This window comes from Falco peregrinus, chromosome 3 (genome assembly GCF_023634155.1).
Source record: "Falco peregrinus isolate bFalPer1 chromosome 3, bFalPer1.pri, whole genome shotgun sequence".
In the NCBI taxonomy this organism is placed as follows: Eukaryota; Metazoa; Chordata; class Aves; order Falconiformes; family Falconidae; genus Falco; species Falco peregrinus.
Window position 1 is genome coordinate 82,423,340 of NC_073723.1, and position 15,665 is coordinate 82,439,004.

General features: G+C 37.5%; 1 protein-coding gene across 4 annotated transcripts in view; it reads left to right on the forward strand.

Moving 5' to 3' along the window:
• The window catches only part of TENT4A (terminal nucleotidyltransferase 4A), a 61,105-nt gene that overhangs the window by 10,929 nt on the left and 34,511 nt on the right, over window positions 1-15,665 (forward strand). For all 4 annotated transcript variants that reach the window (XM_013301003.3, XM_005239730.4, XM_013301004.3 and 1 more), the window contains exons 2-7: window positions 4,230-4,353; window positions 5,854-5,900; window positions 6,812-6,932; window positions 8,515-8,622; window positions 9,333-9,461; window positions 10,519-10,732. In XM_013301003.3, the coding sequence (XP_013156457.2) occupies window positions 4,230-4,353; window positions 5,854-5,900; window positions 6,812-6,932; window positions 8,515-8,622; window positions 9,333-9,461; window positions 10,519-10,732 (743 nt within the window). The remainder of the gene's footprint in view (window positions 1-4,229; window positions 4,354-5,853; window positions 5,901-6,811; window positions 6,933-8,514; window positions 8,623-9,332; window positions 9,462-10,518; window positions 10,733-15,665) is intronic.

Here is a 15,665-nt window from a genome sequence, read left to right on the forward strand (position 1 = left end):
TAGTTCTATTTCACCAAGTTTTTTCCCCAATGTTTCTATAAACACAGTGAAGCTGCCTTGTGAAAAAGTCAATTAAAATGCCTATCTTTGCTAGGAGAGTAGTATAATAGGCATTGTAAAATGTGATAGAGGATAGCTAGGTGCTGGGATGCTGTTGGAGCCAGAATGCTTCAAAAAAGCCAGAAGGAGATTGAGAAAATTGACTTGTGCTATATGTTGAAGGAAGTTCTGTTTCTTAAAAAGAGTTGTTACTTATCTGCATGTATATTATGTGCTGCAAATTGAAATTCTGTTCCTAATATGATACTGTTGCAGTCCTGACTTAAGTTCTTGTGAAGATCATGGAGGGTACGTGGGCAAAATACTTAACTGAAAACTATCACTGTATTGGCTGGGTGAATATCCCATTTTGATCTGTGTTTTCAGACACCAAATTATATAGCTAGTAGAGAAATTACTCTTGAGATTAGTCCTGAGCAGCATACAGCATCTTGTTTTATGTATATCAGAGCTGCTTTTTTGGTGCTTATCAGAGCTGCTTCTGATAACCTTGTCTTAGCAAAGATGTTTAGAAAAACATCTTCAAACTACAGTAACAGTAAATTTTAAAAAAGCATTTCGGTTTTGAGAACCATCTTCAGGAGGAAGCCGAAAGGGTAAAATGCTTGAAAATGGCTACATTAAGTTGGTCGGGTCATTATATGCTGATGGTGAAGATAGCATTGGTTCTTATCCAGAAGGATGTAGACCAGGAAGATGATGTTCTCTGAGAAGTAGAAGCTGTTGAATTAAGGAAAATTGGGAAGAGCAAGTAAGAGTAGTCTGTTAAGAAGGTTTGAGAACTGGTTTGCTAAGTGCATTAAAACCTGAAAACCTTGCACATTGAAAGCAAGAAACTTGACAGACAGAGGCACTAGGGCTCACGGAGACATGAAAGGGTACCCAAGAGAAGGCAGATCATGTAGTAATAACTAAGTGAACTAATTGTATTGGTTTTTGTCAGAGAAGGGCTTAAGCGACTTCTTACCAGAACTTACTTTGACTCCAGGCAGCTGTCATTTTAAATTCCAATAAGGAGTGTTTAAGTCAATCAGCAGAATAACTGTTGTACAGCCGTGGCTGGTGGTACATGCTGCAGAATTCCAGAAGAACTTAACCATGAAACCATGGTATATGGTTTGAAATTATTAAATAAGTTTTGATTATCTAACTCTTGTGCTGTTGTCCCATGCAAACTGAAGCATTAAATGAAGTGCTGCCTTGCTGGTGCAAGGTAGAAAGTGTGAAGCTGACTTCTTAAAGTAGATCAGGGAAGGAAATGTAGACTAGTGATGGGTAGTATTCTTTTGAGTCTTTCACAAGAAGGTTAAGACTTGTGTCAGTGTTAATCATCTGAACAGAAGCTCAGCAGGGCATTGAAGTGAGAGAGTGCTTGTCTGTGTGCTTGCTGTCTTCCTGACCTTGCTGACACACTAGGGGCTGCTTTTGAAAGACTGTGCTGTGTATGGTAGAGGCTGCAGTGCGCAGGGGAGCTGAGACCCCTTTTATTCTCTTCCTTCCCTGATATGGGATGGCTACTGTAAACGCATTTTTTTAGGAATGTCTGGATCTCCTGGAGTGGTTGCATGGGCTTGGTACCATAAGAAAAATGGACTTGCATGAGTAAACACACAGAAAGGGGCTAGTGCATGCTTTGATAAAAGTAGTTGTGTCTTAGTTCTCATTTCTGTGAAGGATTCATTGTTAATCCTTATTCCTGTGGTCAGTCTGATAACACAGAACTGTTAAATTTTTTCAGAAGGGTGTTTCAGCAATTCTTTTCTGAAAACTTTGTAAAAACTGAACAGTCACAGGTTTGCTGGGCTTATGGGTTAACTGCTTAGAAGTAATCAGAGGAAAAAATAAAACATTTACTTTATAATAAAGGAAGGTTACCAGCTGAATTGCACAAGACTTTGTTGTTTGATATGTTCATAAATACCTGGAGGTAAGAAGTGAATGAGAAATGGATATAAAGAATAATAGAAAGCTAGAGCTGACTGTAGACAGTTGCAGTGGGAGTTCATTGTTCATTAAATTATAAAATCGCTGATACAATTAAATTCTAGTAAATATTGAATCATGAATATGAAGAAAAACAATTCAGACTGAATATACCCAGTGGGTGGGCTTTATATTGGTGGTTAATGTTCAAAAAACACCTTGAAGCTCCTTCATAATGGTTTCTTTTAAAGAGCAGCTGTATGCTCAGATATCAGTTAGCAGCAGTCATTGCAAAGATAGGGACAGTAAAATTAACTGAATGGTGTAATTATGTATTGACTGTGCATTTCTGGCCACCTGGAAAACATGGCGCAACTGAAAAGAAGCTGAAGAAGATTAGCAGTGATCAAACTTTGGACCTGTTCCTGTGTAAGGAGAGGAAAACAGATGAGGATTGCTAGCTTGAAAAAGAGCTGGTAGATAGAGATGAGTGGATACGAATTGAGAGCCTGAGAAATGTTATGTTTGGAGATGAGCTGCCAGCAATAATTTTCCTCCAAGAAAAAGAGCATCAGATGAAATCATTGACAGGCAGCAGTTTAAAAGAAAACACTAATTTATTCTGATGCATACATAATTTCTTACAAAATGCCATGAATGACAAAAGAATATATGGACTGAAGACCTGGAAAAATCAGTGGAAAAGTCCTTTGAGCTAATACATGTTATGGTTGGGATCCACCCTGGAAGTATGCCACATGAAATTAGTGAAGGCTTGGAAGTATTGCTGCAAGGGAGTCGGATAACTGCTTTGTCTTTTCTTGCTTTCATCCTATATCTACCTACTACTGATTTTTATAAGCAGGACAATGGGAAGTCTTTAGTTTGGCCCCACTGCTGTTAGGTTGGTTTAAGTATTTTCTTCATTGATCTTGTCATCCTGGAAAGGGAGAAAAAAGTGTGCTTTATAGAAACAAAATAGGGACATGTTAGTTTGTATTTTCTGTCTTGCTTTGGAGAGTTTTGAAATCAAGTAGATCCATCAACAAATTGAAATGTTTAGTTATGTCTGCTGTGTGGTTGAATGTTACATTGTTGATCCAGGCCCAGTTTAAGGTAAGAGAAAGGGCAGACAGTGATTCTAAATATGTATGCTTTTTAGAAGTGTCTTTGTGCTTTGCTGCTAATATCTCTTGTGTATGGAAAGGAGTCCTGACACTTACAGAACTGGGCATATGGTCTGTTGGAGGCTGTCTGTTAGAGTGGGAATTCTCTAGTAAAATGAGTTGCAGAAAGCTCAGGGAGAGATTTAGGAGTTCTACTAGAGATGTATAAAAATTGTCCTTTTTGGAAGGCTAAGTATGTTAATTAAGGATTGAACCTGATGTTTGTTAGGACACTATTTAGATTTCACTACAGTGCTGAATTATGTTTCTTGAATTAAGAGAGAAATCTTAGAAATATGTCAATGTCAAAAAGATGTTTTTGTCAAATACTACAGCAGTAGTTAATTTGCCTTTTTGTTTTTGTTTGGCATTGCTTGATAGTTTTCCGTTGAAAGTAAATGCAACATTCACCTGAAAACTCAAATTGATCTTTCAAATTTGGCAGTGATTGTTCTTTATCAGGAGATGGGAAACAAAAGGTCTTAGCAGGTATATAAAGTTCCAGTGTCAGAACTCCTCATGTAACACTGATACTAATGTACTTTACAGTTGAGAATACATTTGACGCTTCTCACTTCGAGTAGTTCAGGTGGAAGGTTACTTTCTATATGAAAGAATGGCTAATAAAGGGCTTGAGTGGTCAAAGGAATCACTGTTTGTCAAAGTGGTTGTTTTTACATCAAGGAATGCTTTGTTTTTTAAAGAAAATAATCTTTGGGAATCGGAAATTGGATTTGACCTTCACTGTTGAGGCAGTAAGGTTAGGAAATGTCTACTAGTGTTTGTGTTCTGTGTCTTTTGGTATCTTTAGCATTTAGGTAGTGTGGTGAGGGCTAATGCGTAGGTATTGAGATTATTGTGAAGTGCTGCCATGAAAATCAGGTATGAATATATCTGTCTCGGATCCCAAACCTTCCAGTTTCCCTTCTGAAAGCTTAATTGTTGTGGAGTTCACAGTTCTTGAAAGTACTGCTGTTTTTGGTTAAATGATGATATTAAGTAAAGCCTATGGCCCGTTTTTGTTGAAATTTATTGTAATAGTTCAGTTGCCATTATAACCGATGCTACTTTCTCCTTTAGACTACATGAAGAAATAATTGACTTCTATGACTTCATGTCCCCTCGTCCTGAAGAAGCAGCTATGAGAAGAGAAGTGGTGAAAAGAATAGAAACAGTCATCAAAGATCTTTGGCCTACAGCTGATGTGAGTGTCACTTGAGTGTTGATTTGCTTCTCTAGTAAATTGTAGAGCTCAGTTCACTTAACCTTGCTATTATCTTTCTGTGTTCTAGAAATGAGCAGATAAGACATCAAACTTAAGGCAGTTGACTTAATATCACAGGTCTGTGGTACTTGACAGTTTATTTTAAAAAGTTGAGGGAACGTAAAACGAAGATTTCAGGTTAATGAAGGCTACTGATAGTTTTTCCATTTTGAGAACTGGGGGTGTGAAGAACTGTCCACTTTAAGAAATGCATTTCTTAAAGTAAAAACTTATTAAATTGATTGTTTCTGCATAACTTCATTTTGAATAGTAGTGAGACTGAGACTGACTACCTATGTATGCATTTCTGCAGTGAGTTTGGACTCTGTGCATATTTGTAAATACAAATATTTTACAAAAGAACAGTTAAAAAACCCAGATATTTTTTAGTCCTCTCTAGCAATTTGACATTCATGGAATTACTTTAGCCCTGCTTTAGTGGGAAAATTGGTCTTCAATTGGAACTGACTTTTCAAACCCTTTATTACCCAAAGAGTAAGTTTCCTCCACATGAAAAACATCCAAAAGGAATGTAATGTAAACTATCTGTAGCATTGCCTGTGTGATTACCAGGTAGTAGTGTTGTCATTAACAAACAGGAAAACTTTTCAGACCACTGTGATTTCATAGCTTTCCATGATAAAAGAGTGAGGGCTGTGGCCACAGTACTGAGCTAAAGATACTGTAAAGCTCATCTACTTAATCCTCACCTGTGATTTTCCTTAGCAATAACATTTTTCTAGCTTGTGGAAACTGATACAAACACTGCAGTGGCCCAGTGTTGCCCAGCCTTTTCAGAGGTCACTTCAAAGAAAAGACTTGTAAATTGTGCTCGGCTGTAGTAGAGGGGGAAGAATGTCTCAATTCTCTAGATTGGAAGCATACTAAAAGTATTGAATGTGGACTGTGAATGTCTTTTCAGCATGCCTTTTCCACACGCAAACACCTATCACAATTTCATAGCCATCCTTACAGTAAAATCTGAGTATTCATGGTTATCTGAATTGTATGCTTAGATGCACTTGCTGTTTTTTAAACCTGGAAATTTGGAAAAATGTTTCCTTTAAACTCTTCCCAATTTCAGTAAAGCTGCCCTATCAGGAAAGAAGGGAGCGGGAAGGAAGGAGACTTATAACAGCTTATACTTCTGTTGAACTGGAAACATATAGTGAAAAGGACTTGTTTCAAAAGTTTGTGCTCTGCTGCTAGCAGGACTGCTAGTCATTTCATGTGGAAAAAAGCCAGTTTCCTCTAAAGCCGCATCTATAGGAGACAGTGTGTTTGTACAGTCTTAAGACAATATGTAATAAAGTTCACTAACTTTTTTACTGGGTTATATTCCTAACAGATCCAGAAAAATCATAAGTCTTGTGAAAGTAAAATGAAGTGAGCATTCATAATTACAAGAGATTTCACTGGTGTGGGTTTTTTATTTTTCAGGTCCAGATATTTGGCAGCTTTAGTACAGGGCTTTATCTTCCAACTAGGTAAGTAATAATTTACTTTTATATAAAAACTTGTCGTCTTTTAGAGTGATAGTAAATTTCAAAGGGGAATTTAGACTGGAGTGTGTAAACCTATCAAAGTTCCACTGAAATTTTTGCTTAATGTCCCACATGACAAAGGGAAGAGCTTTTGAAGTTACAGATTTGAGATAAGTGTTTGATGTATCATTGTACTGCTCTAGGTACTTGCTGACCTGTTGGTGAATTACCTTTTCATCCTTCTGTCTGGGGTTAGTTTTTGGCTCTTTGTCTTCAAGATGCAGTGAAATTAAATGTTTAGTATTGCCTGTGTAAAGATTGGGTTTTGTTAAGTAAGGTGAATTACTAAGAGTGTGTCAGTTCTCTGTGCATGCAGATAAGTTATCACAACTGTTTTCTCATGTTTTTGAGAGCAAAATACCTTGCTTCAGTGTTTCATGTTGCTTGATGGTTCAGTAGATTTGTGCGGAAAACCTGTGCAGCTGTGTCTTAAAGACTGTGTTGTCTTTACATGAATTAAATTTTCAGTAGGGAAGCACTGAAAATTTAATTTCTGTGAATCACTGATAAAAAACGTTTGGACTGTTAATATGCCTGTCAACATGGTAGATGAGGGATGGGATTGGGCTGTGGAAGTCAGAGGGGAAGGGAGCAAGAAAAGTAAAAGGGAGGGGAACTTGAAGAACTCATTGGAGAACTGGAAGCAAGAAACTGCAATATTATGGGTTCTAAAGCATGCTAGACCATCTCTTAACGTTCCTAAAGGAAGCTTACTTGGAACCTACATTAAAAGTTGCAAAATGGTTACCCTGAAGGACTTGTAATATGTAGAATGCTAATTTTATAATTTTTTTTTTCGTGGAGTATTATGCTTTTGACTTAGTGGATCTCATGCTGTCGTCTTTTTTTTCTAGTGATATTGATCTAGTTGTTTTTGGGAAATGGGAACGGCCCCCTTTACAGCTGTTGGAGCAAGCACTAAGAAAACACAATGTGGCTGAGCCATACTCCATAAAAGTACTTGATAAAGCTACAGTAAGTAATAGTCTTCGGTATACTGAACTGAAAAGCTTTCAGATCCCTTAGATGTTGTTGGTAAACAGTGTTCTTAATTCATGAAGCAAATAATATAGTCTTAAACACAATGTTTTGCTCTGTGCAAAATTTTAGTAGAATCTGTATGTGCTTAGTGACAGCACACAGTTTTTTACGTGGACAGTGGTAATTGTGTACTGTATTTGCTGGAAGGCCATACATCATGCTTATGTTGTCAATAAAAATCTGAAAGTCAGTATCCACAAAATATCTAGTAAAATAAGTTGACTGTTTGTGTAACGTTTTTCTGCTGACCTTTGAGAGGACTTTTTTTAGCCAGGGGTGAGTAACTAGAGCTGTCTAGCTTGAAACCCCAGTTTTTTCAGGTTGTCTTGTTTCTGATGGCATAGTGAAGTGTTCCAAATCTAATGTTTGTTTCTCCTTTCCAAAATACGCTACTTAACAGCTTTATTTCATTTTTGAAACTGATGTGTAGTATTTCTTGCATCTGTCTTGTAAGCCTAACAGACCACAATGAATATGCTAAAAACTTTTAAGTATGAGAATTTTACTTTACTAAGCAAGTGCTCTTTTCTCCAGGAGACTAAGCATATTCCAGACTTCTGTTAGCAAGCTGTTGTATTTTGTGGTCTCTGGAATAGGGTGACTTTTAGGTCCAGAAGATTCCTATGGCTTCTGTTGCAGTAGCAGTACATAACGGTAGCTCTGTTAGTCTTTGGTTTACTTGAGAAAGAGTGGGATTTTCAGAATCAGCGATACCAGTTAGTGATGGAAAATGGCACTAGGCTAGGCCTATCAATTTTACTAGCCTTATTTTATTCCCTCAGCTGTTTGTATAAAGTGATGCTATACTTCTGTTCTTTGTTTTCCATTTCAGATTAAAAATAGAAGAAGTTAAATTTAAAATGAATGTTATCAGCTGAAGTTTAGGTTATGATTGTAAGATGGTTTTGTAGGATACTGCCTTCTAGGTGGTGGTGTGAGACTGAGCTACATGTTCAGTATTTCTACAATAATTTATTGCTGCCAGGGAGGAAATATTGCTACTTGTGCTTTGCACTTATCCATTCTGGCTTTTGCTTGACTCTGCAGTGAACCAGTTCAGCTTGATAAACCAACAGACAGTGCTTTATTTTTTTCTGCTAGGCTAGACTTCTGTCAGTTGAGTGAGTGAATGGTGCAGTGCTAGGTCAGATGAATGTGGTTCCCACAGGTTATGAGTAGAATGTTTCCTATTAACATAGTGAGACATAAACTTAGTTGTATGAACAGTGATATTGCATCCATGAAGGCAGATTTCTAACAGCTATGGAAGAGTACGTGAGTGATCATAAGTCAATGTGATCATACATGCCTGTGTGTTTAATCACCACACTAAAAAGTGTTTGCTTCTAAGCCAAGTTAGGTTTGTTGCCTCTTCTCAAAACCATGTTTCCTTGTCTTGATAGTGGCGTTCATTTGGACTAATAGTAACCATATGTCTTAAGTGAATAAGCTGGGGAATGTAGTACCCAGTGTTGCATTTCTGGGGATTCATAAAACCCTATTCTAATTTTTTCAGGTACCAATAATAAAACTTACTGACCAGGAGACAGAAGTTAAAGTTGACATCAGTTTTAATGTAGAAACTGGTGTGAAGGCAGCTCGATTTATCAAGGAATACATGAAGGTATCGGCCATATCATGAACGTTATACTACTTACTGTGGATGTGCTAGATGCTTAGCTAACCTATTTTGGTATGGCTTAAGGCTTGAAAATTTATTGCTGAAGATTATTTTTGTTAATACTAATTAAATATGCATATTTTAGTTTATTTTCTACTGGTATCTATTCAGTGTTACCTTTGAGTGCTAGATGTTTGTGTGGATAAACCTGTACACTGAAAGGACTTCTACAATCATATCTAGATCTGTAGGTAGGTACTAAACTTTGCTTCTAAAGCAAGTCTGTTCAGGTTTTGCTTACCTTGAATTTAAGTGATACTTGATTATGAATACTGTGTTGCTAAACAATGTCTAAATCCAGTTCTTCTGTAGCTGCATACTTAAAATCAAGTTTACTTTTATTCTATGTAATAAAGTACTGTTTAGATGGACAGTTTTGACTATAATGAGTGACACTGGGATTCACAGAATCTTCTGTTTAGGGGGGAAATAAATTTGATATGTAAGCTGTTTGATCAAATAAGAGTTGAAGTGTATTCACCTGTTTCTAGAATAAAAAAAGTGTTTCAGTTCTTCCTATGGAAACACTGTATAGAAGACTGCTGAATAACATTCTTGTCTTAGAAGATGAAGCTTCTTGTCAGGATTGTTCATTTCTTTCTTATCTTTGGGATACTGATGTTGTCACTGATAAGACTTAATTTGCTTTGCAGAAATACTCTTTGCTGCCTTACTTGATTTTAGTATTAAAACAGTTCCTCCTTCAGAGGGACTTGAATGAAGTTTTTACTGGTGGAATTAGCTCTTACAGCCTAATTTTAATGGCAATTAGTTTTCTGCAGGTAAGTCTGTTCCTTATTTGTTTCTGTGTGCTGTAAAATATTTTGGTTTCTTTACTTATGCCGTGTTGTGGTGCTGTTTCTTGAGACTCCCCTGGCAATGCACAGCAATACTGTTATGGCTGTAGGTGTTTGATCTCTGGCAGCTCCTATGGACTGCCTCTCAGACATCTAAGAACTTCAGTTCACTGTGTGAACTGAAATAGCAGCAGGAACTTTGTGAATTACTTTGTGTATCAGGGCCTGTGATACGGATTATGCAACCTTCCTGGGCAGCTTCTGTTGCAGTACCTGAATTATCTTAACTGGTGTTTTGTAAATCTGTCAGGATGCAGTTTTAAGTATGTTGCTCCCTAGACTACTCACAATAAATGTGCAGATTACTTGATCTCAGTGTTTATTAAAATTATGAAGTCAGCAAGCTGTTTGTTAATCATGTTGGTTAGGTTTTGACATACTTAAAATTGCCAGATATTGTAGATAACTGATGAAATAGCTAATGAGTTGTAACTTCTTCCAATACATTTTTGTGACAGTAAGCTTTGTATGAGTACGATGAGGTACAACGTTAATGTTTCAGAAGCTGTCATAATGGAAAAACCTACATATTCTGCTGCTTTTAATGTTTAATTAAAATATTATAAAATTTACATACTGTATATAATATGGGGAGATTGAGGAAAGAACTGTATTTCAATTGGAGTCAATAGATTTTCCTCTGGCCTTGCTTCTGCAAACATTGACTGGTGCATTTTATGTGAAAGATCAGATGTTACTCTGTTACTAAATAAGCTGTAATTTAGTATGCAGTACTTCTTCATTGCTTTTCACTTATGGAAAATAATTTACTAATACTCAAAAAGCTGGAAGAGGAGGGAAGAAAGAAGTCTTTGGCTTCGAGATCCTGCTGAAGTGCTGCCCCCTCTTGGTTATTTGAAAGTACATAATTGGCTCAATTGAAACTTAGTTATAGTCAGTTGTTTAAATGAGATGGCTTTTTGTTGCACTGTTATGATCTGAAGAGCATTAATTTTTAATAAACAACTGTTCTGTGTCACAGCTGCATCCAAGAATTGATGCCAGAAGAGCTGATGAAAACCTTGGAATGCTTCTGATAGAATTTTTTGAACTCTATGGAAGGAATTTTAACTACTTGAAAACTGGTATTAGAATAAAAAATGGAGGTGCCTATATTGCCAAAGAAGAAATCATGAAAGTCATGACTAATGGATACAGACCATCCATGCTATGTATTGAAGATCCTCTCCTGCCTGGTAAGATTGTACACTTCTTGCAGTATTCCAGATTTCTGGCTCAGCTTGTGCTCTCACAGTTTATGTTAGGGTCCCTGAAGTCTGTCAGATGAGTTAAGAAGCTGCACTGAGAAGAGACTGTTGCTGATGTTGAGGTACAGTTGCAGAGGTAGGCTAAGGGATAAGGATCTGAAGTCTCCCAGGGTTCATGGCCTGAGTAAATTGGATTGCATGCAGACAATGCAGATAGATAATGCATTGGAGATTCAGAACTGTTGCATGTACAATAAAATTCTTTACCAGTGCTGAAGGGTACTGAAAGAAAGAGGTCCAGGAAATCCTGGAAGAGGGTTTGTTAGTAGGAATAGCTCTGCATTGTTTATTATGAAAGAATGAGAACAGAAGGTGTAGCTTTTCCTGCCACAGTCTGTGGTGCCATATGTGAGGTAAATTATACTATATTGGAAAGAAATGCCCCAGATGAGGTGCTTGTTCTATGGGGCAGAAACATGGGTGTATATCCATTAATATGTAGCAAGGGAGCAGCTGTATTATGGTGTTGGTGTTATGAGTAGTTTGCATAACTAGCTTCTGTGCTGCACAGGGACCTTTAGAGAATGCCAGTTATAGTTGCATGTACTTCTGAAACTTAAAATTTTCTTTATTTAAGGTTTGGTTTTAATTCAGTAACCTTCAAAGGAATAAAGATTAATTTTGGTTGAGCTCCTGAAAAAATTTCCAGCTTTAGACTGTCACAGGTAGCTGAAATTCCAAATCCGTGTTTTAACAAAGTCAATTTTCAGTTAATTTGGACTTCAGCATTAGTATTTCTAGAATGTAATAGGCACTCAAACTCCATACTGTCACGCCTTGTGGGTAGACTGCTTATGTACAGCATTTTTAAAGCAAATACCATGGATCAGGAAGTCTGGCACCTTTCTAAATACTCAATACATTGGATATTTGTAGTGCTCTAGAACAGGTTGCTAGCTAAGATACTCATTTATCTAACCCGTCTCTGATATGTTTGTAGCTCTGAGTTTGTCTTGACATGTCTTGAGTTTGTGACTCTTGCACTTGGCCAGGCATAGGTGTGATTTTTCAGAACTTCCATTGTGTGCAGAACTTCAGTAGCTGTGTATCTATCTACTTGCCTGAAGACTCATTTGAGTAGCAGTATAAGCCACACTTCAGAGTCAGAAACCTTTGCTGTTCTCCAGTTCTGAAGGAAGACATTATGTATGCTGTACAATGTTTTAATCACTACTAATAGTGCTTTTGACTTTTTTCTTCTTCAGTGACTCTTAGAGAAGAAAAATAAATAAATTGCAAGTCCAGTAGGGGCTCTAAACTGTTCCTCCTAGCATAAATCTTGCAGAAGCAAAGAACTGTAGTTTAGAAGAAAGATACCTGGTTATATGCTACCAAAGAATTGATAATTAAATTTTAGATGAGGTTATATGGGCTAGGCTAATGTAATTCTTAAAAGAGAGAAAGTGTTTTAGCAGGGGAAGTGAAAGCTGACAATAACTTCAAGTTATCTGACCACTGTGTTATATCCCATAGGGGTACTTTCTGGCAGCTACCACAGAGCTTCAGAGCTTGCCTAATGACACTAGGAGGAAAATTATATAGAATATATAGGATGGGTCTTTGGGATCTCCTGAATACAGCCTCCTTAGATCTAGACTTAATCATATATTCCTACAGTATCTAAAAGTACTTGTAAAGTGTATGTAGTTAATGTCTAGAATTCTGTAGTACGTGTATGCACTAGTTCAGCAATAGGATGCTGAAAGGTATAACTCACAATATCTCTAGACAGTCTTATGGGGGACAGGATAAAATTCAGTGGGATTCATTCTTTTAAATTGGGGGAACTGTGTTTTCCTCAGTGTGAAATGGTGATGTCTGGCTAATAGATAAATGAGGTCATCAGAAGAACATGATACTTCTACCTGCTCAGTAACTTCTGTTCGTTCCTATATTTGGAAGGAACAGGCATCAACCTGTTGTGTTGCTGTTTTGGTTGTAGTAGGTTTTGCTTATTCTCCTGGGTGCTGTAGGGTTTCCTCTGAGATTCTCAAAGACTGATTATTGGGTGTTGGAGGATTATGATTTCTGTAATTTGAGAACCGAGATTCCAACAAAGATGTCAGGAGTCTACACTTGAAGTGGGAAGTATGTTGAAATGTGGATGTGAGATATCAGACTAATCTAGCTGGTGATGCATTTTAAAGTGGTACTTTATACTTGATTTTCATACATAGCCGAAGATCCTTCTTCTTGAGTTAGTGTCCTAGGCCAGGGTAATGAGGTGAAAATCTTTCCCTTAGCACCATCCAAAGAAGGGAGTTTCTATAAGCATCTTGTGTAGCTGCCACCATTTCGGTTTCTCAAAGCAGTTGACCTTTCTTTGATGTGTAAAAAAACTGAAAGCATTCATTTCGGAGAACTGCAAAGTCAGGCAGTCAGAAATCTGTTTGCAGGAATGTGTTGGAGCAGGGTAGATGACACCATGCTAGAAGAGGTTTGTGCAGAGTTGGTCTAGTAGGATCCTGTCTTGGAAGACATGACTCTGGTTGCAGGTGACGAATCTTTTATCTGTGGTTGTAAAACAAACTTGGCATTTATTTAGCAGATTGATAGGGAAACTTATTATTTTATGTCTTTGAATCAGGTGATTATCAAGGTCCTTCGTAATTTCTGATGCTCAGAACAGGAATGGTTCAGATTGGCAGTGGCAAGAGTAGCTAAATTGCAGTTTAAGACTTGGAGTTTCACCTGTGCTGCTCCCTCCATGAGAAAGGTTGTTCATTCTGAATTGCTGTGGGCACTGACAAAAGTTCTAAATCTTAAATTCAATGTGTTTTCTTTGAAAAGAGTCTCTTTAATGTGTGGGACTAATTATGCTTCATGTTGCTTGCTTCTGCACCTTGATAGGTCACAAATACAGGAAGTAATTAGATTTGAGATTGGGCAGCCACTAAGGCTAGGACATGTCATCCCAACAGTTGTTGAAGGTTATTCATTGCAGCTTTTCAATGCCTGCTATTTGTTATTAGAACCTGTGAATATGTGTGTATATATAAAATATATGCACTTATAAAAATACACAAATACATTGAAGTGAGCGCCTGAAAGAACACCTTTAATGCTGAATGTTGCAAAATTGTACTTACTAGATAATAGCTTAACATAAATGGATCTGCTTCAGTCCTAGCTCATGGTTGCACCTTTACCTTTCCAGGCAGTGTTCTTAAAACTGCTTCAGCTAATGGAGGACTATGTGATGGAGTGGTAATACTGATAGCAAGTGATGGAAGTCTTAGACATGCTCCTTTAGGGATGAAGGCTTTGTAAGAAAGAATAAGGATTGAATTACACATGAAATCATGCACCATTGTTATCTACTAATACGCATCTGAGGATTGAAGTCTTTATGATTTCTCTTTTTAAAGAGTGAGAGCATTTGGGTTACATGCTTTAACTGATCAGTCTGTAGATTGTGACAAAAGAAGGATGCTTAGGTATGTAAGACGTGATCTGCTAATGAGAATGATCTCTCAGAAGAAAATCTATTCAGGACTGCAATGCAAATATGTGATCTTCTGGCTTCTCTTAAATGCTGCTTTCTGGATTAGGTAGGACCACCCCTATACAAACCTGACTGGTGCAGTTCACAGTAGGTCGTGCAGTAGCTTTGGCTTCCATGCCTGCTTTTCAGCTGCAGTGCAAGTCAGCAGCTCTGCAGACTGTATAATTGCATAAGACTTGTTTATTCAGACATTTTTATGAACTAATTACAGGTGCAGTATGAGGCAATCCAGGAACCTAGGCATGCTATGGCATGAGCTATCCTGCCTCTGTTCTCAAATCTGCTTCAATCAAGACTCATACACAACTTCGTTGGTGGTTTAAACTAAACTGCCTGAGTTTGCCGTAAGTGGATTAGGGAAGGCGTATGGTTTCTTTTGCTGGCGCACCAGTGGAGGTGGCAACAACTGGAGAAAGGAGTAATCAACAGTTTGTAGCAGCAGTGTCTTCATTCTGGTATAACTCCATGCAGGATGCATGTCAAATGTAGATGCCTTAGGACCACATTAGACTAAACTAATGCACTTTGTTTCAGTGTGTATTCTTCATTCCTTTCATATGATTCTTAGAATCATTTGGGTTGGAAAAGACCCTTAAGATAGAGTTCAGCCACAGATAGACTCTAGTAGTAAGTGCAATTTGTGTGTGTTTAGCCACTTCTTATATATTTCATTTCTGTATTGCTTCTCAGTTTCACTCCCTTCTGTATATATGTTTAGCATGTCATTATGTGGAAGATGGCACTGTTGCAGGACACAACAATATGTCCCGCCCCTGGAAAATCTCTACTGAATCAATAGGGTTTTTTAGTAGAATTAAATTTTTTTTGTTCTGATTTCTTGACCACTGAAATACCTTGGCTTCTATTCAGTGGCCTTTGGACTAAGTCCTTTGTGAAGTCCTCTGCTACTTTGTAGTGCAGTTCTGAACTTAACTACAGTGTTTCTTCCCAGGTTCACTGTCCTAGGCCCAAATTGGTCTCTGCTTCTACTTCAGGATACAGTCCAACTGTGAATATGCCATTTAGAGAGGCTTCTGTCATTTTGAGCCTAGTAATTGCTGGATATTGCAGCAGTGCATTCAGAACAAGATGCTCAGTTACTTCAGGAACAGGCAGCATTTCTTGATCATTTTTTATTTGACTGTGTAAATTGCTGAAGAAATTCTGTGTTCCCAGAATGTTCTTATTTTCCCAGTCTGTTTTCATTGATTATGCTTTTCTGTTAGTGGCATTATGATTGGAGAATCCTGAAGGACTAAAACGTGTTGTCAAGTAGTAAAGCCAAGGTGTGTTATTCCCCCCCCCCAGCACGTTTGTCTATAACGACTTGCTGGACAAAATACTTCAGCAAGCAAT